The 24,361-nt window shown below is 39.8% G+C and overlaps 3 protein-coding genes across 3 annotated transcripts in view; all 3 read right to left on the reverse strand.

Moving 5' to 3' along the window:
* The window catches only part of LOC103138419 (solute carrier family 22 member 13-like), a 10,144-nt gene extending 7,510 nt beyond the window's left edge, over window positions 1–2,634 (reverse strand). The window contains exons 1-3 of the mRNA XM_007552594.2: window positions 1,355–2,634; window positions 1,166–1,269; window positions 263–417 (exon numbers count right to left, since the gene is read on the reverse strand). Coding sequence (XP_007552656.2) covers window positions 263–417; window positions 1,166–1,269; window positions 1,355–1,726 — 631 coding nt within the window. The 5' untranslated portion in view covers window positions 1,727–2,634. The remainder of the gene's footprint in view (window positions 1–262; window positions 418–1,165; window positions 1,270–1,354) is intronic.
* Window positions 2,635–2,718: 84 nt separating this feature from the next.
* On the reverse strand, window positions 2,719–7,583 carry LOC103138377 (solute carrier family 22 member 13-like). The gene is made up of 10 exons (XM_007552541.2): window positions 6,924–7,583; window positions 6,744–6,847; window positions 6,481–6,635; window positions 5,459–5,627; window positions 5,203–5,323; window positions 4,679–4,773; window positions 4,390–4,604; window positions 4,196–4,304; window positions 3,902–4,108; window positions 2,719–3,040 (listed from the first exon to the last, which is right to left on the reverse strand). Exons 1-10 carry the CDS (start codon window positions 7,296–7,298, stop codon window positions 2,965–2,967), a joined length of 1,626 nt encoding a protein of 541 aa, XP_007552603.1. The 5' UTR covers window positions 7,299–7,583; the 3' UTR covers window positions 2,719–2,964.
* Window positions 7,584–9,542: 1,959 nt separating this feature from the next.
* LOC103138378 (serine/threonine-protein kinase OSR1-like) lies at window positions 9,543–23,980 on the reverse strand. The gene is made up of 17 exons (XM_007552543.2): window positions 23,744–23,980; window positions 23,083–23,195; window positions 21,169–21,277; window positions 20,745–20,886; window positions 19,634–19,689; window positions 19,375–19,484; window positions 19,170–19,271; window positions 17,743–17,876; window positions 17,613–17,661; window positions 16,557–16,622; window positions 16,226–16,348; window positions 15,833–15,868; window positions 15,521–15,670; window positions 14,367–14,466; window positions 14,219–14,287; window positions 14,006–14,070; window positions 9,543–12,779 (listed from the first exon to the last, which is right to left on the reverse strand). Exons 1-17 carry the CDS (start codon window positions 23,811–23,813, stop codon window positions 12,705–12,707), a joined length of 1,569 nt encoding a protein of 522 aa, XP_007552605.1. The 5' UTR covers window positions 23,814–23,980; the 3' UTR covers window positions 9,543–12,704.
* Between the last annotated feature and the right edge of the window lie 381 nt (window positions 23,981–24,361).

A 24,361-nucleotide genomic window follows, 5' to 3' on the forward strand; every position in this document is an offset into this window, starting at 1 on the left:
CGGCACACTAGTGTGCCGCGGAACAGTGGTTGAAAAACACTGCTCTAGAAACTAGGATCTATTAGCTCCTCTTGGGATGCCACGATAGAGCCCTCTAGTGTCCATTTTGGAAATGACAGATGCTTGTCGCTTGAATTATTTCCAAATTTCTCATCACTGGTATGTATGTCTACCACATTACATCCTGGACAGTTGAATTCCTTATTATTTTTCTCAGAGTCTGTTTAGGAGAAAAAAAAAACAAAAACAAAAAAAACTTTACTTAGGATGACGCCGTTCAATCGATAGCCTCCATATCCAATTCCCGCCACGAACTGGGAGGCCAAATATAAAGGGTAGGTCGGACATAACCCAGTTGTTACAGAGAAGACGAGCATCAGAACTACTGGGATCTGAGCCGCTCGTTTACGGCCAAACCTGAAACACACAGTATTAAAATGTAGATGGAAGCACGCACGTGCAGGGGGGGGGATATACAATCTCCCAATTGTGAGATTGTATATCTCACAATTTTATTTATCATTGTTTATAAAACTCTGAAAGCTGAGTGGCTTTGTTAATATTCTGTCCTAAAATGCGGTTAGATGTGCCCCCTTTTTTTTTTTTTTTGAGTACCTACCCCTTTAGTGGTCTCTGCACGGCCCTGGATGGAAGTGTGTAAATACAACACCGAAGAAATATCTCTTAAAAAAGTGTTTGGTTCATGAAATGTTCACGTCTTTTCTGGTCGACATTACTTTTTGAAAACGTGAGCTCGAGCCAAAAGAGACTTCCTTCCGCCGTTCGGGTTGAACCAAACACGTGGAAGCTGGTAGCAGCAGCCACAGAGTCAAAAGTTTAACATTTTCCAACTTTGTCACGTCGCTGGTCCTTGTTTGCACTTTTATGTGTACGAGCTCCAGCCAGCATGCCTAGGTGGGACCCATGTGGGGGAAAGGAGGACTGATATATGGGTCCCATATGGGTTTGTCCGCGGGTTCCACGATGGCCCCACATGGGTTTGCCCATGTAGGGCCACAGCCCACATGGACCCTACATGGGCCCTAAATGGATAAACCCATGTGGGCCATCACCATATAGGGCCCATGTAGGGTCCATGTGGGCTCTGAATCTCTACCTCGAGGTCAACATTTCATTCACTAAATTTCCCCGTGTGTTGACTTACGATTCAGCGAAAGGTCCAAGTAACAGACATCCAGCGAGGATGCCAGCCATCAGCACTGTCTGCGCAATGCTCAACAAATGAGCCTGTTCACAAACTAGATCAAACTGGGCAAAAAAGAAAAACCCAAAACAAAACAAATCAATTAGAGATATATTGGAACTTACTGAGTGAAAGAGATTTATCACTTACATCAGTAACTATGGTGGATTCATACAGCATGCTGCCATAAACCCATCCGTCCCTGCAGCCTGTTGTCTCATTGAGTCCATACGCCCTGATATCCTGGATGTCCCAGTCCACAGGGACGAACATCCGACACCGGCTGAAGCTCCCATCCTCCTCCAGGGGCACCGTGAGGTTCAGCTGCTCCTCTGTGGTCAGGTTAGCAGCTCTGAGGATCCAGTCCGTGTTGCAGTGCCGCTCCGGGTCGGACTGGGTGAAAATTACGCTCGCAAATTGGAAAGGCGAGATGAGATTTGGGAAGCAAAGAGCAAAGAGGATGGTTTTCTGAAACAATCCAAACTCTCCTATGTCACGCAGGATTTCCCCAAAATCAGCCATGGTCAGGGCGCAGACTTGCACTTCGGTGATGCTGCAAGGGAATGACCTTTAAACAAAGAGCCCATTAATGTTTAAACCCATGCAAGCATGATTCAGGAAAGATGAGATGGCGCTTTCACTTAGAAGCAGCATTCCTGATACATTTTATTTTATTCTATTTTAACCAGATTTGTATCATCCTGGCGTCTCTCACTGGATGCCATCCTAAAATCATTTTTGGTTTTACAGAGCTGGGTTTTCTGAACAAAACATTAAGCAATCTGGGAAACATACTGACCAAAACAGCGAGTAAAAGTCTGAGCTTTTCCGAGCACAAATACTTTGCTTGAATGCAGACAAAACAACCGATTATCTCCAGGTTATAAAACATGTTCTATTTTTTTTTACTGCGCAAATCAAATCATGACGTAGTCATGACTACAGGTGTCAGTAGTCTTACCTGACACCTGTTAAATAACATTTTGGACTTTAGATACTTTATTTATAGCTTGAAGGTTCATAAAGCTGTCAGCAATAAAATAAAATAATAAAAAAAGATATTTCATTTTCATAGGTGCAGAGACGCAGATCCTCCTTATTTAGCCACTCCTGCTTTCTTTAAGGAAGCAGGACTTTAATCTGTCTGAGAGTTGACTCAAATTATTCTTTAAATATGTAACGTTTTAAAGCGGTCAAGACTCCAGCAATATAATGTCGACTGTTTTACTGCCAGACACACATGTCATCCATCTGGGTCGTTACGTAACCAGTCAATAAGTTACTAGTTAGTTGTAGATTAAAAAATGGTTGAAAATGTGCATGTGCATAAACATGTCAAGATCAGGTTATACACAGTCTGTGAGAAGCATTTCAGAGTTACCATGAAGGACAGATTTATGTTTCAATCTAATATCAAAACTCATAAAATCACCCTCCCTGTATGCTGGAAAAATAGATCATTTGCCTCTGATCCCAAAATCCTAACAGAGAACACAATTTAGGAGACAGTACAAACATTTAAAAAATGTTAGTTTTAATCTTCTTGATTTATTGAACTTAATGCTTCCAAATGATTCTGCATGGAGAACAGATTGCTCGCCCGTAACACAAAACATGTCCGTTCAGCAGGCGGCAGAACAACCGTTTTCCAAGACTTTTCTGACATCATCTCCCAATTGGTAGGTCTGAGGCTCAAACTTAGGATCCAAAAAAAAAAGCAACAACAAAAAAAAACATTAAAAAAAGGTTTTCTGTTTCAGTTAGAGTTTGGTTGATTTTCTGGTGTGGATTTCAGCCACAAAGATGTCACTTCCAGTCTTCTCGTTGGTCAAATCCCTGTAGGACAAAAGGACAACATTGTGTCTATACAGTGAAATTGATAAATCTTGTAAAGATTTTGTTTGTAAGACTTTTGTCTACTTTCAATATATCATGGAGTAGCTATCAAAAGCTTCAAGGGCTTTAGAGGGTTTTGTGAAAAGAGAAGCAAAGATAAATTGTTTCAGAATATGTGTTAGTATATGTTTGCACACCCTAGACTAATTTAGTTGCACCTTCACATTTTTTTGTTTAGCTGGAGTCTATAAACACCAACAGTTGGTCACAACGTATTCATAACGCTGTATATGTTTTTGTTTGGTCCTTTCTCCTGACTGATACCTTTGTGCAGCGAGGTCTTCTCGATCGACCTCTATGGAAGTCGTGTCTTTAGCCGAAGGCAGCAAATGTGACAATGTTTGGAGATTTTTATTTATTTATTTAAGTTCCCGAAATTGATGGCAGATGTAAACTCTGAAAGACTGAATGTCGAAAATGAATCAAAAGGTGCAGCAAAAAAAAAAAAATGTATAAGTTGCTATGTTATGCAATTTATACAGTAAGCTTGGCTAGTGGTGTTGTTGAGAGACTTCAGAAGGGGTATGTACACTTTTGAGAGAACATATATTTTAGTTTTTGTTCCAATGTATCCCCAAATTCTCCAAAATGGTAAGTTGTTTTAGCGTTTGTATTCAGGACTTTATATACTTAATGTTTCTTCAGCTCACCAGCTGTATCTCGTGTTGCAATTAGCGAGCTAGCCAGGAGTTACATGGGCTGCCCCAAAACTTAAAAATACTAGGGTGCCTCAGCTCTCATGGATTACACACACACTTCTTCTTGTAGCTCCAGTGAGAGTACCACAGGATATGAGCTCACCCATTGCTCTTGCCATCAGTGGTTGAATCTGGAAGATCTTTCCTGCTGGTCTCAGGAAGCAGGAAGACCAGCGCTCCGCTTAGCACAGCCAGGCTGCTAAAGACTATGATGGGAATGGAGCGGTGGTACACAGCCAGCATGTTGAGTAACGGCGACAGCAACCCTGCAACTCGAAAGGCAATGGAGCCCAAAGACACTGCAGTTTGCCTAACAGAACAGAGCATATTTCAGTTGCAAAAATATACGATTATCATGTGTAGTTTATTTATTTTTTTACTTTTTCATGTGACACACCTGATAGAAGTAGGAAACAGTTCTTGAATGTAAACCAGACACACTGAGCCGGCCCAGTTCAAGAAGAACTTCCCTATGGTAACCAGGGTTGTCACGGCTACGGCGCTGTCTGAAATTCAGGTGAAGCAGAAGTATTTCTAACTGTGAGAATACTCCACGATTATTCTTGCGGCGTTAGATTTAGCAGCGTTTACCTTGAGGACAAGCCAGGGTTAGAAGGCAAACAACCCCCGCTAAGAGGAGAGTCGATAACAGCGATTTTTTCCGTCCCAAAAACTCTAAAAACCAGATGCAGAGGAGATGTGCCGGCACCTCGGAAATCCCGAACAGAAACTGGACCAGGAAGATGTCCAGACCAAACTTGCCCACGTTCAGAACGAGGCAGAAGTAGCCCAGGTTCAACGAAAACCTCAACATGTGAGACATGAATTATTTCATAAGTTATCATGGAAATGTAAAGCGAATCAACGGTGCCTCACTTACCAGGCAAAGGATATGATGAAGAAATGTTTTATCAGCACCGCTGAGGTAAAAATAGTTTTGATTCCTCCACTTTCCACTTTTTTCTCCTCGCTTACCTGTCAAGCAAACATAAATTTACTAAAATCTGAATGTCAAAAAAATAGTTTAGCTAAATGGGATTTCCCATTTACAGAATCCTTCTATTTATTTTTTCTTATGCTTCTCTGTCAAACCTAAACATTTCATTTGATCAAACATAGATAACCTGTCGAACTACATAATGATTTTACATATTAAGCTAAAGAACTGACCTTTATTAATCACATTGTGTTTGTTCGATTTAAACAGTCACATTTTCACTTAGATCCAGGTTGGTTTAGACAACTTTTGTCCCTGAATAAAATCCTAATTTCAGAACTGATTTTTGTATTTACTCAGGATTAACACCGTCACGATGACTTGGCTGTTTTCACACTTTCGGTTGCAGAAGTTAATTTTTCTTTGACTCCAGAAGTCAAATTGGTTGAATATTATCTCTGGTAAACCTTGTCAAGCAGGTTCTCCGGGATTTCCTTTTTATTGAGCGCCGCAGCTTTTCGGATCAGCTCCTTGGCTTCCTCTGGTCTTCCCTGCCCCAAGAGCCACCGGGCCGATTCGGGAATCCACCTTAAAAAAGAAAAACAAAAACTGTTGAGCAGATCCAAACCGGTTCAGACCTGATGATCCGATGTGTAAACGCCGTCATGTTGGTAGTTCATTTAAAACAAACAACAACAACAAAAGGGTACAGCTGACACCTACCATATGTAGAGGAACACCACCGCCTCTGCCCCTGCCACCACGTACTGTGCTTTCCTCCAGTCACGGACGAAGTAGACCAGGCCGGCCAACGCACACTGTCCGAAACTCCCAAACACCTGGCTCACACAGGAGGCAAGGGACCTTTTGGTGATCCCAATCCATTCTGTAGCTGCACAAACACACACGGGTCAATCGCTGACATCACTGCAGAGCACAGCCACACGAAAACATCCTACTAACATTTTTTTCTTTAACATGCACATATCGATTGCAAGCTTTTTTTCCTATTTGTCTTTGGAAAATAAGGTCATTTATTTTCACTTGAACAACAGAAAAGTAGACTTGAGACGCTGTTTGAATCTGTTAGTGTACTCGTACTTTTCTGCGATTTCATTTGAACCAAACTAGATTTATCAGGACAAAACCTGTCTCAAAATGCCGAGTAACTATTTTCTCATCACATGCATCTGGTTTGATACGACTGAGTGTAACTCCAGATGTTTTTAAGTGGACATAAATACAGAGTCCTTATTTAACAGGACTATACGATTTACAAGAGGTTTGAAATGGGTTTTATTCCATTTCAGCGATTTGGTTTAACTTTCTCTATTGTTAAAATTAATACTAAATATCCATAAATCCAAAAATTAGACATGTGTGAGAATGTCTGATACTAATACTTTTTATTAAAGTTTGACATATTATCAAATGTCTGACCGTTGTGATTTTTGCTTTGAATTATTTTTGCCAAACCTAGAGTAGAAATTAGGCAAAGTTTATAGCTACCTACAAAATACCTTATTAATATCTTAACATGATTTTTTCATAAATAAAGTCCAAAATTTATTTTTTGAGGTAGAGTTGAAAGACAATGCAAAAAGTTTTAATGAAACTGGAGTATCAATCTTAACATGCTAGTAATAATCCGATACTGATACAGACTTAGTTTTGATATTATCGATATGTTTGGATCAATCCGCCCACTTCTACCAAAAAATGTTCAAAAGACACACAAGACGTACCCAGCACTATAGAGTTCATCCTGTATCCTCCCAGCGCCGCTCCAACAATAAACTGGGACACAATGTAAACGTGAACATTTGGAGACACACCGGCAACCACGAGAAATATCAAAAGGAGGACAACTGGGAGCTGAGTAGTTCTCTTGCGGCCATACCTGAACACACAGATAAAGGCTTTACATCTTTTTTTTTTTTTTGTAACAAGTCAGTAAGGCAATCATTTAATTTAACTTCTTGTTTTGTTTGTTTTTTTCAGAACTTACGAGTCAGCAACTGGTCCGAAGATGAACGAGCCTGCGAGCATACCCGTCATGAAGATGGTCTGGGTGACTTCCGCCATGTTAGACTTCTCACAGACGAGATCAAACTGCAAAAACGACGCTGAAATGATTAGAAGGCAGTCGCTGGAAAAGGCATGAATAACATCATCTCTCTTCACTTACATCAGTAACTATGGTGGATTCATACAGCATGTTACCAGCATAAACCCATCCGTCCCTGCAGCCTGTTGTCTCATTGAGTCCATTCTCCCTGATATCCTGGATGTTCCGGTCCTCAGGGACGAACATCCGACACCGGCTGAAGCTCCCATCCTCCTCCCGGGGCACCGTGAGGTTCAGCTGCTCCTCTATGGTCAGATTAGCAGCTCTGAGGATCCAGTCCGTGTTGCAGTGTCGCTCAGGGTCGGACTGGATGAAAAGGAAGCTGCAGAAGAAAACTGGGAGCAAAAAATGTGGCGAGGCCAACGCCAGGAGAAGAAGCCTTTGGAAGAAGCCAAAGTCCCCAACGGTCTCGAGAATTTCCCCAAAGTCCACCATCTTTGCGCAGACGAAGAAGCCGCTAAGGCCGTCTTTATGGAGGCATACATGAAAAATCAATATTTAAACTTTGACTCTAATCAGTCACTGAGTGTGAGGGGGAAACCAACCTTCAGCACAAAGTTAGTGTGGCAATGGTTGACATGTTAAAATAAGCGAAGGAAGCTGATGTGTAGCTGCAAGAGGAGGAGCTTGGTTTGTTTGTCTCATACTGTCAGGACATAGTGACAGAAAAACACATTTTTGTAAAAGTTTTCATTTTTACATATTTGTTAAAACTTTCACCATGTCGTGACAGTATGAGACAGATAATTTGCAAAAAAAAAGAAAAAAAAGAAGCTCCCTCACCTCATCCCAGTGCTACTATTACACTGAAGAAATGCATTGCTCCCTTCCAAAGCAGCCAATCAGAGCCAGGAGGAGGGTCTTAGTGCTGCCAATCAACCTTGTGAGCAGTACTAAATGTGCTAGTAGTGGCAGAGAAACAAGTTATTTCAGGGAAACTGTTTATCTGCCTTCATCGGCCGTGCTAGCTAGCCTTAGCACATATGATGAGTTGCACTGTGGTTAACCAGCTGTTGGGAGCAGAGTGTGCACGAGAGTGATTGGCAGCACTAAGTCCCTCCTCCTGGCTATGATTGTTTGTTTCTGACCGAGCAGCTTATTTCTGCTTGATTCTGCAGAGGAGCTTGATTCTTTTACAGATTGACGGTTTCGTGATCATATTAACAAATATGTAAAAAAAATAATAATAAAAGTTAGTTACCTACCCCACCTTAAATGTCTTCCTTCTTTTAGTTAATTGAAAACACGGACGCTAGTCGATCCAGATAGTGGAATACAATTAAATTAATCATTTCTATTCCAGTAACATTGTATTTGTGGAAAATATGTTACTGGCTATGTTTGCTGTTTTACCCCAAAAAAACAACTTTTTAAAAGTTTTTTAAAATTATTATTTTTCCAAAACATGTCAAGCATTTTCTCTTTCTCTTCCCACATATATTGTGTATATTTTTAGTTGAGAAGCGCTGGCAGCTACTCCAAAACACTTGGATCTGAAATTGTTAAAGGAGATTTTCTAAAATATTGACTCAAAACGGTCAAACTCAGGCACTAGCCAGATTTCAGTTCTTTGTAATTTTGAAAACCACACATAATGTTTTTCCTTTGCATTTCAGTTAAGCATGACTGTCAACGATTGTGACTGTAAAAGGACAGAATGTGAAAAAGCTCAAGACGTCTGAATGCTTTGTCAGCGTTTTGTAAATCAAAACAATTTCTCGCTCATTTAAACCAATCGTGACTTTATTCAAATACTTCAAATCAGCTCGTGTGCCAACCAACGTGGATAAAACTGTGAGGGTCCTCCATTACACCTCACTGCAAACATTTTGTTCTAAATTCTGAATGTATGGGAGAGTCGTTCAAGATGAAGCAGAAAAATTGAAATGTACAATGTAGGAGATGTTAAAATTGAAATATGGACCAGTTCTCTTAGTGACCTCACATAGAGGCAACATTTGCTTTCTGTTAATGAAAGATACAAACGTCTGATCAGTCATTTCATCAACACACACACACACACACACACACACACACACACACACACAAACCGGCAGAGCGATGAGTCATTTGGTTAATCCTTTTTTCTGGGAAGAAAAAAGCAGAACAATTTGTTAAAGGCTCTAAGCAATTACAAATCAAGCAAAAAAAAAAAAAAATAAAAATCATAAGGCGCTAGTTGAACTAAATATTTGCCTGATTAGCGACGCTCTGCCAAACCTAACTGTGTGTCCCGAACAATGCCTGATTTCTCTGTTTTGTTATTTACAAGGAAAATGTTCCCTTCACTGCATTCCCGCATCGGTACACGGAAACCCGAATGTGTGTGTGAGTTTCCCCGTCTTATTTACAACATCTCTCTATGCAGCATTTACATCAGCACCTGACCCGGAGAGCCTCGGTGTTTGGATAATAAAACAAAAGACATCAACGGTGACCCCAATAGTTTTCATAGGAAAAAAAAACAAAAACTTCAAGCACTACATCAGGTGGCCTCTGAGATGTTTCAAACAATAATTCATGTGATGCTGAAAATATTTGGATTGCAGATCGTTTTAGATTAAACTTCCCTCCTTTACTTATGTTTAACATCTGTACACAGATAAGGACTAATTTGATAACAGTTACAGTAGAGATGAAGAAAACCTTCAAACTAATGTTAATGTTTTCTTCTTTTTGTTTTTTACATCAAAACTTCACATGAGTTTAGTTGGGACAAATCTTGTGCCAAGAAACTATTAAGCATCTTTATACAATTGTGACTGAATGATTTATTTTTTTTTTATACTCTAAGTTGATCAGAGTTTCCAGAAACCTCTAAAAAGTGATCCGATTGTAGTAAGTAATTACCGGGGGTATGAATACAGGCACATTTTTCATCTCCCACAGTCTGGATCAGGATCCATATTTATTATGTATCAAAACAAATGGAAATTTACTGCAGTGGGACATTTACTGCAACCATGAAATGATGGGAGTTTTACAGCAACAAACTCCAGGTGTGTTAAAATGAAAGACCAACATGTAGAGAAGATCCTCCTGCCTCTCAGAGGATCTGGGCCTGAATCCAGTGGGTAGAAGTGGGCGGAGCGATCCAATATGTCAATATCGATACCATGTTGGTATCGATATCAAATCGATACTAGCCTGGAAAGATCAATACATTAGTTTTAGATTCTCAACTCTAAAACAAACCCCCAAAAGGTTTGCTTTGATTTTCCTCAAAGGATAAACAATATATTGATAAACAACACACACAAATCTGTTTTGTTTTGTTTTTTCTTTTGTTTCTGTTATTGACGTTAATATGCCACGAAAGCATTTTGTAGACACTTAAAAACTTTGTCAAAATTCCTATGCAGGTTTAAACAAAAACAGTTAAAAGGAAAAACCACAAACATTTCTAAAGGTCAGAAGTTTGATGCTTTGATGGTGAATCAGAAGTATTGGAGTCGATATTGGTGATATCCGTATAACGTATCATATTTATATTTTCTACCATCTCTGTCATTTTATATTTACACCCCAGGGATGCAAAAGGTCACAGATTATTATATAAAAAGACTCCTAAAAAGTCTGATCAACTTAAAAGTGTAAAGATAAACAAAAAAAATGCTCAACTTTTTAAGCATTTTTAAGACTAACTTCTTATTGGTGGGAACAATTGTGTGTGTGTCTTTTTTTGTCATTGAATAAATGTACTCAAATTAAAGTTTGCATTTTCTGGACTTTTCAGAATAGAATTCTGCTACCAAAACAAACAAACAAACAAACAAACAAAAATTAGTTCTTGCTTTTTGCACAGAAGGTGTTAAGAAATTTGTCCCATCGGTACCTGACAGTCTGTTGATGAGGGCACTCAGGGGTTTTTAAATGAACATCAACACTGACTGGTTGATACAGAAACCAGAGGAAACACCGCAGAGGCACAGAACAAAAACACACGCTGCAGCTTTGATACAGTCTAGTGACTGGAATTAGGATTTTGTTGTTGAAAAGTTAACAGCTTGGGAAGAGGCGGGGTACTTTAACCCTCCCGAGGTCTTCAAGGTTCACGTTGAGCGAGCCAAGCCAGCGGTTTGGTGTTTAAGATTGACTCGTACCTTGACGCCTCACTATGAACCTAGCTTTAGCGCGACGCTCAGGAGGAACGCGGCAAATGTCCCTACAGCGGGGAAAGTTTGTTCCGTCAGACCGTCAGTTCCCAAAACTACACACACACAAAAAATGCCTCATAAAAACGCATGGAACCATTCACAGACTGCGGGAGGATTAAAAGTATGAATGTAATGTATATCTGCATTTTGCATATAAATCCCTGTTGCTACTCAGGTATGCATTAGGACATGTTACTATTTTTTTAAAGACACCAGTTCCCCCATAAGTGTAGACCAGATTTCATGCATACAGCCATGACTCAGTATTCATTTGCATTGTATGTGGTAGCAGCTAAATTTCAGTGAAGTACAGAAAGACCTTAAAAATAAAACAACAACAAAAAATGAAAGCTACCAAATAGAAAAGGAAAAATCCAACAGCTATGAGAGTAAGCTGCCCCTACAAGCTTTATTTTACTTTGGAAGAACATTTCCAGTTTTTGAGCATGTATGCCTCCACAGAAGTTCACTTGCAGTCAACGTGTAACATGAGTCACCTCGGACTCGACACCAGCGTTCAGGATTCTCTGCAGCTGTCAGGTCATCAGTCGCCACAAGGCTGAATTATTTCTTACAGAAAAAAGAAAAAAAAGACAGCAATCATCCTAAACGTCAAAGTGTTGATGAGTCGGGTTTTTAGTATTGTAACTTTCTGCAGCAGGTTCCTAAAGATGCTTATTTCTGCTGGTTGACCTTTGATGAACTTTTTGGAGGCGCACGCACAAAAAAATAAAAAATAAAAAAAAATTAGCAGTTTCATGCAAAAACAAAGTAGCAACAACAGCAACCGGTGGTGAAATATGATGATGTGATGAAACAGACAGCACTATAGCACTATTGCATAGTAGAAGAATATTAGGCAGAGCTCAGTGAGAGAAAATAAACCTGTGTTGTGCACTACATCAGAAAATACCAGTGGATAAAGTGTTTTATTCAAAAAAAAGAAAAGAATTGAAGCCGCTGCTGCTCACATGAGAATAGTTTCAACAGTGCTGAAATCCTCGCTGATGTTTTCCGATTCTTTACACCATTTCTGACCGCTTCGTACAGGAGTCTGGATCCGAGAACTTTGCTACGATGTGTTTAGGTACAGTATCGAACTCTGAGGGACACTCTTAGATTTCTTTGATATATATATATAGTTTTTTTTTGTAACGAAAGTAATTTCTTCATTTAACCAAACACTCGAGGGAGAGAGGGGAGTTTACGGTAGCTAAGGCTGAACTTTCAGTTTCAGTGTAGCAGAAAGCGCCGCGTGACGGTGGCACGACACTCTCGAGCTTTGTGGCACAAACTGATTTTTAAAAAAAAGAAAGAAAGAAAGAAAAAAGGCCATCAGTTTCCAGTACTGGCAGGAGATGGTTTGGATTGTGCTTGTGTATGCGGAGGAGGACTAAAAGGAAAACGAATTAGGAGCTGATAATAGTTGATTGCATTTTTCTCTCCCATTAAACTCTATAAGCGCACTGTAAACATTTCAAGTGTGGTTCCTGTGATGAGCTGAGCCCCTTGGTGTGGTCCTCGTGCATCCTGCAGTAGAGTCAGTCACACTCCTGCCAACCTCACTCCACTCCCTCCTCATCCTCAGTCTCCTCTCTTTGGCAGTAGTGGGTCCTTGGAGTTGACTACAATGCAGCTGTGCAAAACCATACGTTTCAGTCTTACTTCGCCAACGCTGCTCCACTTAACTGATGCTGAGCTGCGCAAACCCGATCAGCTTTACATCGTCGGGAATCTCGGACTCCTCCACACCAGACGCCTAGAAACAAACAAAAGCCATGATTTCTGCTTCATCCAGGGTTTCAACTACCTCTGATTTAAGACTCAAAATATTTTTAAGACCATTATGAATTAAATTTAAGGCCTATATTTCCACCGAAACAAACGAACGTCGTCCAAACAATTTGTGATAAATTTGCTCTTGGCATTGACAGATGTAAAAAAGGCTAGCTAGCTAAAAAGGGGTATGCTAGCAGCTAGTTAGCGGTAGCCTCAACGTCCTGAGTCACAGAACGCAATGAAGACGTGTGAGTGTGACTCAAACTTTTGGCTGTCAGAAAATCCCACAAGAAAAAATAGATAAACTGAATATACATTACATAGTCCTATCAACACAAAATTATAATTTAGGATTAACATATTAAAGGCAAACTTACTTTTTTAGTGAATTTGAGACATTTTAAGGCCTTAACTTTAGATAAATTAACTCAAGACTTTTTAAGGTTGCAGAAGTGCATCTTTGGGGCCCTTAGTGGCGGTCTGAATAACTCTGTCCGGTAATAAAATCACATTTTAAGTATGGGGGCTTGCAACTACAGACGGTTTATGCAGGTGGATGCTTGTTTTTATTTTTGTTGACGTGATTTTCATTAGCTGTGTGTTTCCATTAACCATAAAATTGGAATTACAAGAATAAATTTGCTTCTTGAAACACACAAACTTTGAAAAAAAGAACTCTCATTCAAAAGTGTTTATGCAAAGATGAGGTCGCCTTTTTCAGCCGTATCGACATTGGTGTTTTTCGCAAAACTGCAATGGAGACACTTTTTATTTTTACATCAAATCGGTTTGCATAAAGCCAGCAACCCGTTTATCGGCACTGGCATCACTGGACAATACGCTGCTGGCTCCACCAGGTATGTATATGTGGACTGGTAAGAAAAAGAAAATATCTTCTGAAATTTTGATGTTTTTGGCCCTGATAGCAAAACGCTTGGAAAAAACTGTGTTAACCCAACGGGTTGTACTCTATTTCATATAGTGGTATCAAACTAAATAAAAATGCATGTCACTTTTCTAATTTATTTAGACAATAAGTTAAAACCGGCACCACTTCCCTTTACACTACTTTTTCAATTACACATTAAATACTCAAACTAATGTATAACTAAGTACATAACTCAGAAAAAAGTAATTTAAAAATCCAGGTTACTCCTGGTAAAAATGCATATAGTCATTAAAGCAGAATAAAGTCTCTTATCTTACCAGTTTAAAGGTCACATTTTTGTTACTCTGAGGATCATCAACAATCTTTTGCAAATTGGCAGCAACTAAACAGAAGACAGAAAAAAAAGAGATTAACAGGAACTAGCTTAAAGGCACAGACAAATACTTCAATTATTATTGAAGCGAGAGCTGTAAATGTGCTAAATGTGCTTTATTCGCTTCGTAACGAAGCGAATAAAGTCATCAACCTACCGATGACCAAGTCCCTCCCATCAACCAGACCGGCTGAGACCAGCTCCTGAGAGACGCCATCAGCAGAGTCTGAAGACAGAAACAACGTGAGTGGCTTCGAGCAGGACGAGACGAAAACAGACAAAAAGCCGTCTGCGAGCGTTTCTACCTCTGCCACTCATGAACTCAAAACGGATGTCGTTGAGCTCCTTCTTGTTGTTCCTCAGTCTGAGGACAAGGCTGATGGGAACGCTGGAGGCCGCAGGATCCTGAAGTAAAAAGTCAAATAATTAAAGGTTTGACTGTGTATAAGCAGGAAACATGCCACAGTTTAAATGGAATCATCTACACGAGTTTCATATTAATTCGGGACATTTAATGAATTATTTGGGCCATTCTTTGAACCCGCGGGACAGCGATCTCAAACACACACTAACTAGTGTAAAAATGGATGAGGTTGGCTAACATTAAGCTTCTGGTGTGGCCCAGACCGCAACCCGATTGAAATAATAAACCGTTTTTGTTGTATTGTCATTCAACTCTGCAAAAGAGCTGCTAAATTTCATCCTTAAAAGTCCCAAAAACCACAAGATTTTTAACCAGGAATAAACCAAATCCTACATCTCAAAATGGAAAAACTACACTTTATCGTTACCATAAATTCTATTTTTTATTGTTATAAGAATTTTTAAGTAACAATAAACCCTGTACGATGTTATAAGAAATATTAATTGAAAAGCAAAAGAAGTGATATAATCATATAGTTGCTTCACACTAATTTGTTGAGAATATACAGCCAGAATATTTGTCCTTACGTAATAAATATTACTACAACTAACAACTAAATATTTTATTATTTGGTTATTCTGATAATCAATTGGATAAAAATTTGTCACATTATTTCATTTAACCACTTGAATCTTTTTTATACAACACTAAACCACATTAAGAAAAGCAAATGCATACAAAAATACATATTTTATCACTTAAAATGCAAAAATAGCCTTCCTTAAGTGAATTTGAGCCAGGGGAAGCTAAAACTACAACTTGAGGAGTTTTGTGTAAAACAAAGGTGTTTTATCCTCAAAATGTGTATTTATTTTGTACAATTTTGGCTTATTTTGCTCCAAATATATATATATATATATATATATATATATATATTTTTTTTTCTTTTTTGGTCCCTGCATGCTCCATTTAACATTTAATTGATTAATCTAAATTGGTTGACAATCATTTTAATAAATGATCAACCGTGAATCGTCTGATTAATCGTTTCATCCCTGAAAATAACCAAACCATGAAAGTTTTTCCTGTTCAAACCTGAACCGCAGGTCCATGCGAAGGGCTCGCCGGCTGGGTGGCAGCCTGTGGCGGAGCTTCGTCTCCTGCTGCAGCCAGGTTTGCTGGTCTCTCGTGTGCAGCTCCTGGTGGCTGCAGATGCGTGGTGGCGCCATCTGCTGGCGGGAAAAGCTAACAGAAATTTGCAGATAAATTTTGGGAGGTCTTTTTATTACGTTCAATGTGAAAATAAAGGACTGAATGAAGGAAATGAAAGTCATGCAGATCGCTGTGTGTCGGCATCGTGATGAGAATCAAGAGTTTTCGGGTCATGTCCACCACAAATACACTCACCTCCATGTTTTGGGAGCCGTCCTTCACTCTGGGTGACTGCAGAATGGACATGACAGATTATCAGGATTGAATACATGCAATTTGTCTTTCATCCCCCCCACCAGTCCACATCCATGGACTGCTGGGAGTTTTATAGGATTGAGGAGTTAACAGGAAAGCAGACCCAAAACGGCCAGACATTATTTAAAACAAACACTAGACAGAGATGTAAGCAGAAGGTACATCTCTCCGGCCAGGTATTTAAACCACTTTCAGCCATTGTAGCCCCCCACCTTGAATTAATACAAGAGCAAAACACATTCACTACAAGGCTAAAGGTTGTTAGGACCTGAGCACCATCTGCAAAAGCGGTCTTATAAAGCCGAGCAGAGCGGCTGTCACGTGGGGTCTCACCCTCAGGGCGGCCACGGCGGCTTTTCCCTCCTCACTCTCCTCGTCCAGCTCGTCATCGCTCCACTCCCATCCGCCGTCTTCCGTCTTGTGGAGGCGGCCGCTCGAACCGGGCACCCGACGCACCTGCAGGACGCACCCCAATAAAGAGAAGCAGAGCTTACTGCGGACAGCTGTTTGAGCCCGTCCAAGGCCGATCTTGGTGTGCGTCACATGCCAAGGCTGTGAAACTGGGTCACACCCTTGTTAAACCAACGCAGCTTAGTCACATAAACAACACTGTTTTTTTTTCTGTAAACATTAAATTCATCTGCATTGGTAAAAAGTGCCAAACCTTTTTAGATCGGTCTGATATTGTGGGGCCTTTCATCAGGAGCTTTTCCTGCAAGTACTCGTTGTTCTGCAACAAAACAAAACAAAATCTACATTTAAAACCATTCATTTCAAAAACTTGAGAATAAATTGATTAGGGATGCAAACAATCACTTGTGACCAACTATTGAGCAATAGTTAATTAGGTTAAAATTTGTTCCAATCTAATAATCTAATCATGTCCGATTAGACATTCTTTCAGTGTTGCAGTTTGGCATCCAGCCAGCAGAGGGCGCCGATGGAGCCAGTTGACAAAGGAATAAAGATGGCGGCGGAGCAATATCAACACGGGTAATGAAAACGGCCCAAATAGAGTACTGTGTGGGATGCAAGATTCATTTTATGCGGTATCTGTTTTAAAATGTAAATACTCAACTCCTTCAGTTATCACTTTATTAGCGCTTCATTCTGCCGAGCCAAGCCTGTCAAGTCTCCCTTTATGGCGGGGAAACTACCGTTTTTGTATCTCCATCCCCTGCCAGTAGCACCGGACGGCGACATTTCCGTATTCTCAAGTCCAAAAATTGACATGTATGAGCCGAACTGCATGACGGAGCAGCGTCAACTTCCCAACCAAAAATTACGTGAGTAAATGCACTTCATTCTTTCAAGAGCAACCACAGACAGTACTTCTGCATGAATATTGCTCTGTTAATAGGGAATATTGTATTCTTTTCATCTTTTATTTTTCTATTCACCAGTCTAACAGCTTCCTGTTTTGTGATATTTTACAAATATGTATAACTTAAATAATATGAGAACCACAACTGTCTGTTCATGGGGTCAATATTTAATACAGCTAACAAAATAATGTAAAATTTTAATAGTTTTTTTTAATTCAGCACATTATGAAAAATGTCGCACTTCATGTTGTGAAAAGACAGTCAGCCATCTTGATAGAAGAAAATGGCAGTTTATCATTTAACCGTTAGTCAATCAATAAGATCTATCAACTTTAAATGAACTCATTAATCAATAACTTCCATCCATAATTTCTATGAATAAACATAGAGCTCACCTTGGCTTTTGTAAAGAATTTGTGCTTCAGCAGCTCAGCAGCCGTTGGTCTGAAAAAGAGACCACAGACAGATGTTTTTGAACAAACGGCGCTTCTGGTCGGCAAATGAGAGAGTCAGAGACCAACTGACCTTTTCTCTGGATCTTTCTGTAAACACAAGGAGATCATCTTCCTGAACGACTTGCCGTATTTCTTCACCGTTTCTTTGTCCGCAACACCCGTCTCCAGACAAGGAGGGTCGTTCTGCAGAGTCAGCATCAACACCTGGAAAACGCAGATATTCAGGTGATGACGACACTGACGGGTTCATCAGTAAGAAAAAAAACATAAAAACAGAGACGAGCTGAAGTCTGGCACTGATGAACAGTCTCTGGATTTTGTGTACCCAGGGTTCAAACACTTTTGCCACATTAAAATTCAAGCACTTTTCAAGGTAAGTTTTAAAACTTTTTCAGCCCCACACTTTTGAGATAAAAAACAAACAAACAATACAAATGAACTAAAAAAAAAAAGGCAGTTTCAATTAACTAGAATTATATAATTTATTATGATTATTATGTCTTATGATAGCATTCTGCAGCTGGAACAAAATAAACTAACAAAATTTCATGCTTTTAAATGTCTCTCACACGCGCACGATATACACCTGACTGGTCAACAAAAAACTAAATTACAAAATATCAATGTTTTTAAAGTATAAAACATAAGATGACCTTTATTTCATTTACACAGATCAATTAGTCATTGAGCCATTAGGAATAATAAATAGTCATGATATTGAAACAATCCAATCAAATTGTGTTAAGTTAACCTGTTGGTCTCAGGTTGTCATTCACAATGACAGGGGTGTCAAACTCCAGTCATCAAGGGCCGCTGTCCTGCAGTGTTTAGATGTGCCACAGGTAAAAAACAGTGGAATGAAATGGCTTAATTACCTCCTCCCTGTGTAGATCGGTTCTCCTGAGCCTTGCTAATGACCTAATTATTCTTTTCAGGTGTGGTGCAGCAGAGGCACATCTAAAAGTTGCAGGACAGAGGCCCTTGAGGACTGGAGTATGACACCCCTGTCACGAGAGGACCCAAATTTGGGTCCTCTAGTGACAGACAGGTTAAATTATCTTTACGCTCAAATTAAATGCTTGAACACAATATACAAAGAAAGTTACAAAAAAAATCCCCAAAAATGTTCTCACTTAGGATTCTTATGTTTAACAAATAGAAATATTTTATTCTGACTGAACTAAAGTAAGAAAAGTTTCGTCTGATTTAAGTTCACAAAGTTTCACTGATTCAGTGAGGAAAAAATGTGTCCAATTTTTTATTATGCATTTATTTACAATATATTAAAAATATCTAGTTCCGACAGTATTCAAATGTAGGATTTTAATCAAATGTTAGATTACTCTTTATTACAAAGTGATACAATCTCCAGATCCAGCATCTCAACAACAAGCAGAGGCTCAAATGCAAACCGAAATTTTCTGGATTGCTCGAGCAAAAAGGAAACCATTAGATATCTGCATAACTAGCAAATAAAGGTGCTAAGTGCCCAGTCACCTTCATTGGTGGGTATTTGTGATACGGCGCGGCCCCAGTGGCCAGTTCGATGGCGGTTATCCCAAAGCTCCAGATGTCTGCTTTGAAGTCGTAGCCACGGACCTGGTGATATAAAAATAAAAGCCATTTGGACAAAATGTTGAACATAATTTTTTCCCCCCTGTTTTAGATACAGTACAAGATGAAACTGAAGGACAACTCCCACCTGCTCCATGACCTCCGGCGCCATCCAGCACGGCGTCCCAACAAACGTCTTCCGAACCTTATTCCTCGTCATGTCTCCCCCTGTGGCTAGAAAGGCACTCACACCAAAGTCTGTGGTGTGAACGCCAAGAAAAGAAAAGATGTTTTAAAAAAATCTACGCAGAGATTATTTCTCCAACCTTTTCAAACTATGATGCATACTTCAAAGTGTAACTTCTTGTTTAAGTCACAGGAACAGAAACGGGAGAAAAACACTTTACCAGCTATCTGCACTGAGCCGTCGTCTCCGAGAAGAATGTTTCCAGCCTTAAGGTCTCTGATGGCAAAGAGTGAGGAATTCAATTAGTGCGTTCATCCTATTGTTCTTGGTTTTTACACGTACTATAAAACAGGGCATCTACAGGTTTCAGCAACTCAAATTTAAAACTTTTTAAGATCTTTTTCGTAACCTAACATGAATAAAATTTAAGACCAAAAAAACTATAAATATAGGGGATTGTTGGGCTGGCTCATAAGACTGAGAAGTGAGCCAGTGGCGAAAAATCAAAGCCAGCTGGGGAGAGATTTGCACTTACCCATGATAGATGCAAAGAAAAAAGCTACCTTGCTAGCTAGCAAGAGTATATTGCATCTAGTATTACGCAACCCAGTGAAGCCATCTGTGTTCAACTCAAATTTTTGCCTGACTTAAAAGTCACTCAAGAAAAACATTAAATACATACTAGATTAAATAGTTTTGCCACAGCTAAATTTAAGACCTCTGATTAGCGTATTTAAAGCCAACTTACATTTTTAAAAATGAACTTAAGACATTTTAAGGCCTTAATTTTAGAAACACAAATTTAAGACTTTTTAAGGGTACGTGGGCACTCTTTGTAAAGTAGGTGCAAACTTTCCACAAAGAGCTAAAACAGATTAAGGACGCCCTGGGTCCTGAGGCCTCATCCTCACAGATTAGGTTTAAGTGAGTTAGTCACATCATCTGAGCCCAATCAGCTGCTGCTCTGTCAACTGAACTTAAAGTCAGAAAAAGTCTAAAAAGTATGAGGTAATCAAATTATGTGTTGGACATATTCTGCTCCAACGTAATCAATGTGGTTATGCGGAAATCCTTCTTAAATAGAAAGTTGTCTAGTGTGATGCAGTGACACTCGTAACGTGGCACATCACGGGGGGGACAGAGTGGCCTCTCTTTTCAGTTGTGCCTCAAGATGTTCCCCGTGAGGGACTTTTATGTAAAACAAACCTCCTCAATTATGCATTTTGACTGCATTAAATATTAAAAGAGTGAGATCAAGTTCAGACTGCGGAGGCGAAAAGCTCCGAGCCGGATAGCGGCGTTTTGTCTGCCGCCAGCTCGTCAGGTCTCACCGATGAATCTGTCCGTTTTTGTGAAGGTACTCCAGCCCCTCCAAGACTTCCTTCAGGATCGAAGCGATGCTGGCCTCGTCCAGCACTCCGTTCCTGTGCTCGCCGCGCGAAATGATGTGCTTGATGATGTCCAACACGGAGCCTGGAAGAAAGGCAGAGGCTTGTCACAAGACGCACCGGCCGTTCTGTGACCCGCTAAGCCTCTGGAAGAGTGCAACTCGCAGAAAACCTCATGATAGAAAATGAGGCGACACTTTTATTGTTTTTTCCCCCGACTAGATTGGTCAACTATTGGAAAAGTTTGGCAGCCAAGAACAACTGGAGCCTGGCCAACAATCTATCCTTTCGTCAAGCTTTGTGGTAAGACGAAAACCTGATCTGACAAAGCAAATAAGGGTAAATAAAGTTGGCCAGGCCTACTTACCACCACTGAGCAGCTTCATCACCAGCCACAGTTCATCTTTCACCACAAAGGAGGTATAATAAGACACAATGTTTGGATGGTGGCACTGGCTCATAGCCTGAATCTCTTTCTGCACAAATGGGGAAAAGAAAAAAAAGCATGAAAAGCTCAACCGTTAGCTTAAGCCAGGATTCAGTCCAAGTCTGTATATAAGAGTTTAATCTCCCTGTTAAAACAGCCAAGACATAAAACAGGTATACACGCTTTAAATCAGGTCTGGACAAGAAAAATAACTGACTACATTTGGTTAGATCATCACAGAGTCACAAGATGGGTTTCTTTTTTTAAATAGAGCGGGCAGACAAATGTTTATTCAGGACTCTGGAAATGTCAGAACACCTAGTTAGATTAGGCTGAAGCACAACAAAAGCACCATTGCAACAATGTTCGCATCAGATAGCACAGATGTTGATGATGAAGTGTGTGACAACCAACAAAAGGCAATGATTCAAAGAGAGCAAAGTCGTATCTGATGATCTACTGTAACATTTTGCTGCAAGTAAAAGCAAAGAAAGTATCCCGAAACAGTTACGTAGATGATTTGACATCTCCAATTGGTGTGTTGCTTTTAATAAGCAATAATAGCTGCCACAGTTTTGCATAGTTGCAATTAAGCACCTTGACCTTTGGGCTCTTGTTTCACTGGATTAAACAAACGCTGACATTCCACCCACAGTGATTATTTCGCTGCTGAATTCCAAGACTAATAGGTGGCTTATTATGTCCAGTCATACACTGGAGAGCATAAATGTGTCAAACCTATTTCTGTTGGTAAATTAGGAAAATGGGGGGGAAAAAAATGCAACTTTTTAAAAATTGTGACCAAGTGCAAAAAAGAAACGCTTCTTCAATCTCTGCTAAAACAAGTTTTATCTGATTTTGATTTTTTTTTCTTACAGAAAAGTAAGAATTTAAAGACAACAGCGAAATACTTTCTCTCCTGCTATGATGGTCATTATTTATAATATGAACAGGGCAACGACAGGCCGCTGTGCGAGAGAGCAGTCACTCAAAAACAGAGTTATTGCACTATTTAACAATAACAATTTAGTGAGGAGTTCCCATTATAAACCATTTTTTAGAAACTTATATTGGCACAGTTAGCATTACTAAAACAATTGCCTATATTTCCAAACAGGACATGTTTCACAAGAATAAAGCAGAGTAACGATGCATTAATAGTCAGCCGTTCTGTTACCTGCTGAAAGTCTTGCTCTCTCACTCTTACGCAGCCCGAGTGAAGCACAGACATCACATATTTTAGACGAGTATTGTATGGTTTTCTTTGAAAAAAGGTTCTTGTATGTTAGTTCTTCCACTGATTTCCTGTTTAAACCCTTCAATGATACTAAAAATAACAAACCTTGAGGTATCCACATTCAGCAACAGCATCCAAAGTTACGACTGCTGCTCTTACATATTCTCAGGTTTAACCAAGTTTCATTAATCTAACATTCAACACTTCTTAGAACTTTTGTAAAATGTATATTTGTTATAACATGTTACACAACTCATGATGTTCTACTGACAGGTTAATAAACTTCAGCACCTTGGTAAACTTTTTCGCACTTAACAGAAAATCAGGCGTAGTGTATCAGTAATAAACTGGAAATAAACTGATCTGGGCCAAACAAATCAAAAGTTTCTAACATGTTTATCTAGTATGCAAATATGTATGAAACTTTGTTTCAGTATTTGAAGTTACATTAAAGTGTAGTATAAAGTATAATAAAATATTTTTTTACTTGATATAATCTTACAATCTCCGAGTTTCAGTAAAAAATAATAAAAAATAAATTTAAAAAACGCGAAAAAGCATTCCTGTACACTTGCAGGGCTACAAACACAATCCCATTGCTTTCGAAGGTGTCTTACCAGGAGCTCATCCATGCTAGTTTGACACTTTTCCAGGTTGATGCGTTTGATGGCCACCTTCTCCTTTCTTGGCTTGCAGTATGCTGCCTGAACAACTGCAGTGGCTCCACTCCCTGACGAGATCAACATTAGCAGTGAGGAGAACTAGTAGATCAAATAGTTCTTTATAAAAACTTTGATGTGGAATAAGGGATAACTACTACTAGATGTAAGACCAGGCAAGCCTCACACAGCCCAGCTTACAATGCAGCTACCATCACTTCTCACCTCCGAAATGTATTTTCTTTTCTAAAGCAAGAAATCACCGTATACTGTGTTATATACATATATATGTGAGGATTATACTTCGAGCAAATAGCACCTCCCTCTATCCTCTCACAGCGATTCTCTCACACTCGCCGGCTAAATTTTACTAGCAAGTCGTTTAGCTTCATGTAGCTCAGTTAGGAGACAGCCTCATATTTGCTTTCCAGCTAACAAGAGCAAGTGGCCTTGCCCGAGGGAAACTACCGGCCTGCATGAAGAGCTACGGGTTGGAACTTGACTTCTGACTGCAGCAGACATGCAACGCTAGTAGCTGGCGAGGCTAGCAGCAGATGTCAGCCAACGCTGCAGTGGAGACAGGGCTACGATGCTAACATTAGCAGGCTAAGCTACTCACCTATCACCTCGTTGAGTTCGTAGTCATCCCTGTTAATGGTCCAGGACTGGGTGGACTGTTCGTCTGCCATGTTTGTTTCCTCAGTGGTCTGTAAAAGCGCTTGGGAGCTATAACACAAACGCGGTCTAAAATGACAGATTTGACTTTACTCCATTCGGGTCCGTTGAGTCTGGTTGCTGCTGTTCCTTTGACAACTCCTGCCGCTGCCGCCGCCCCTGTCAACACAACTTTACGCGCGTCTGACGCAACGTCATACGTAAGACAGAGAGGGAGGAACCAAGATGTCGCCCTCTTCAGTTAGGCAGCAGTCGCGCTTCACACTTAAAGCCAGTAAAGGAAACATCATTGTCGGTACCAAACAAACAATGGTTTAGCCGCAACCCAAAAAACAGTTATTTTTCAAAAATATGTAGGTCACGTGTCATGACCGAGACAATCCTTGTTGTTATCCACATTAATAAAATATAACCAACAGATGGCGCTGATATTCCAATACTTGTGCCGTTTTCAATTCATAGACGTCAGAAAGCCCATCTCCCCAAATATTTCGAGAAATAATGTAAAAATTAATAAACTTTTTAACGTCTACCACAAGAGTAAAGACTGAAACGCCTAAGA

This window comes from Poecilia formosa, unplaced genomic scaffold (assembly GCF_000485575.1).
Source record: "Poecilia formosa unplaced genomic scaffold, Poecilia_formosa-5.1.2 Scaffold49, whole genome shotgun sequence".
Classification (NCBI taxonomy): domain Eukaryota; kingdom Metazoa; phylum Chordata; class Actinopteri; order Cyprinodontiformes; family Poeciliidae; genus Poecilia; species Poecilia formosa.

Excerpts from the sequence above, each read along its gene's own strand:
- LOC103138377 (XM_007552541.2), bottom strand. The coding sequence starts at position 7,298 with ATGGTGGACTTTGGGGAAATTCTCGAGACCGTTGGGGACTTTGGCTTC. Across the intron at positions 5,628-6,480 it reads GATGAACTCTATAGTGCTGG|CTACAGAATGGATTGGGATC; the intron begins GTACGTCTTGTG and ends GTGTTTGTGCAG. Across the intron at positions 4,605-4,678 it reads TTCATCATATCCTTTGCCTG|GTTTTCGTTGAACCTGGGCT; the intron begins GTAAGTGAGGCA and ends TCACATGTTGAG.
- LOC103138378 (XM_007552543.2), bottom strand. The coding sequence starts at position 23,813 with ATGGCAGACGAACAGTCCACCCAGTCCTGGACCATTAACAGGGATGAC. Across the intron at positions 23,196-23,743 it reads CGAACTCAACGAGGTGATAG|GGAGTGGAGCCACTGCAGTT; the intron begins GTGAGTAGCTTA and ends TGATCTCGTCAG. Across the intron at positions 19,690-20,744 it reads AAAAACGGACAGATTCATCG|AGACCTTAAGGCTGGAAACA; the intron begins GTGAGACCTGAC and ends CTTTGCCATCAG.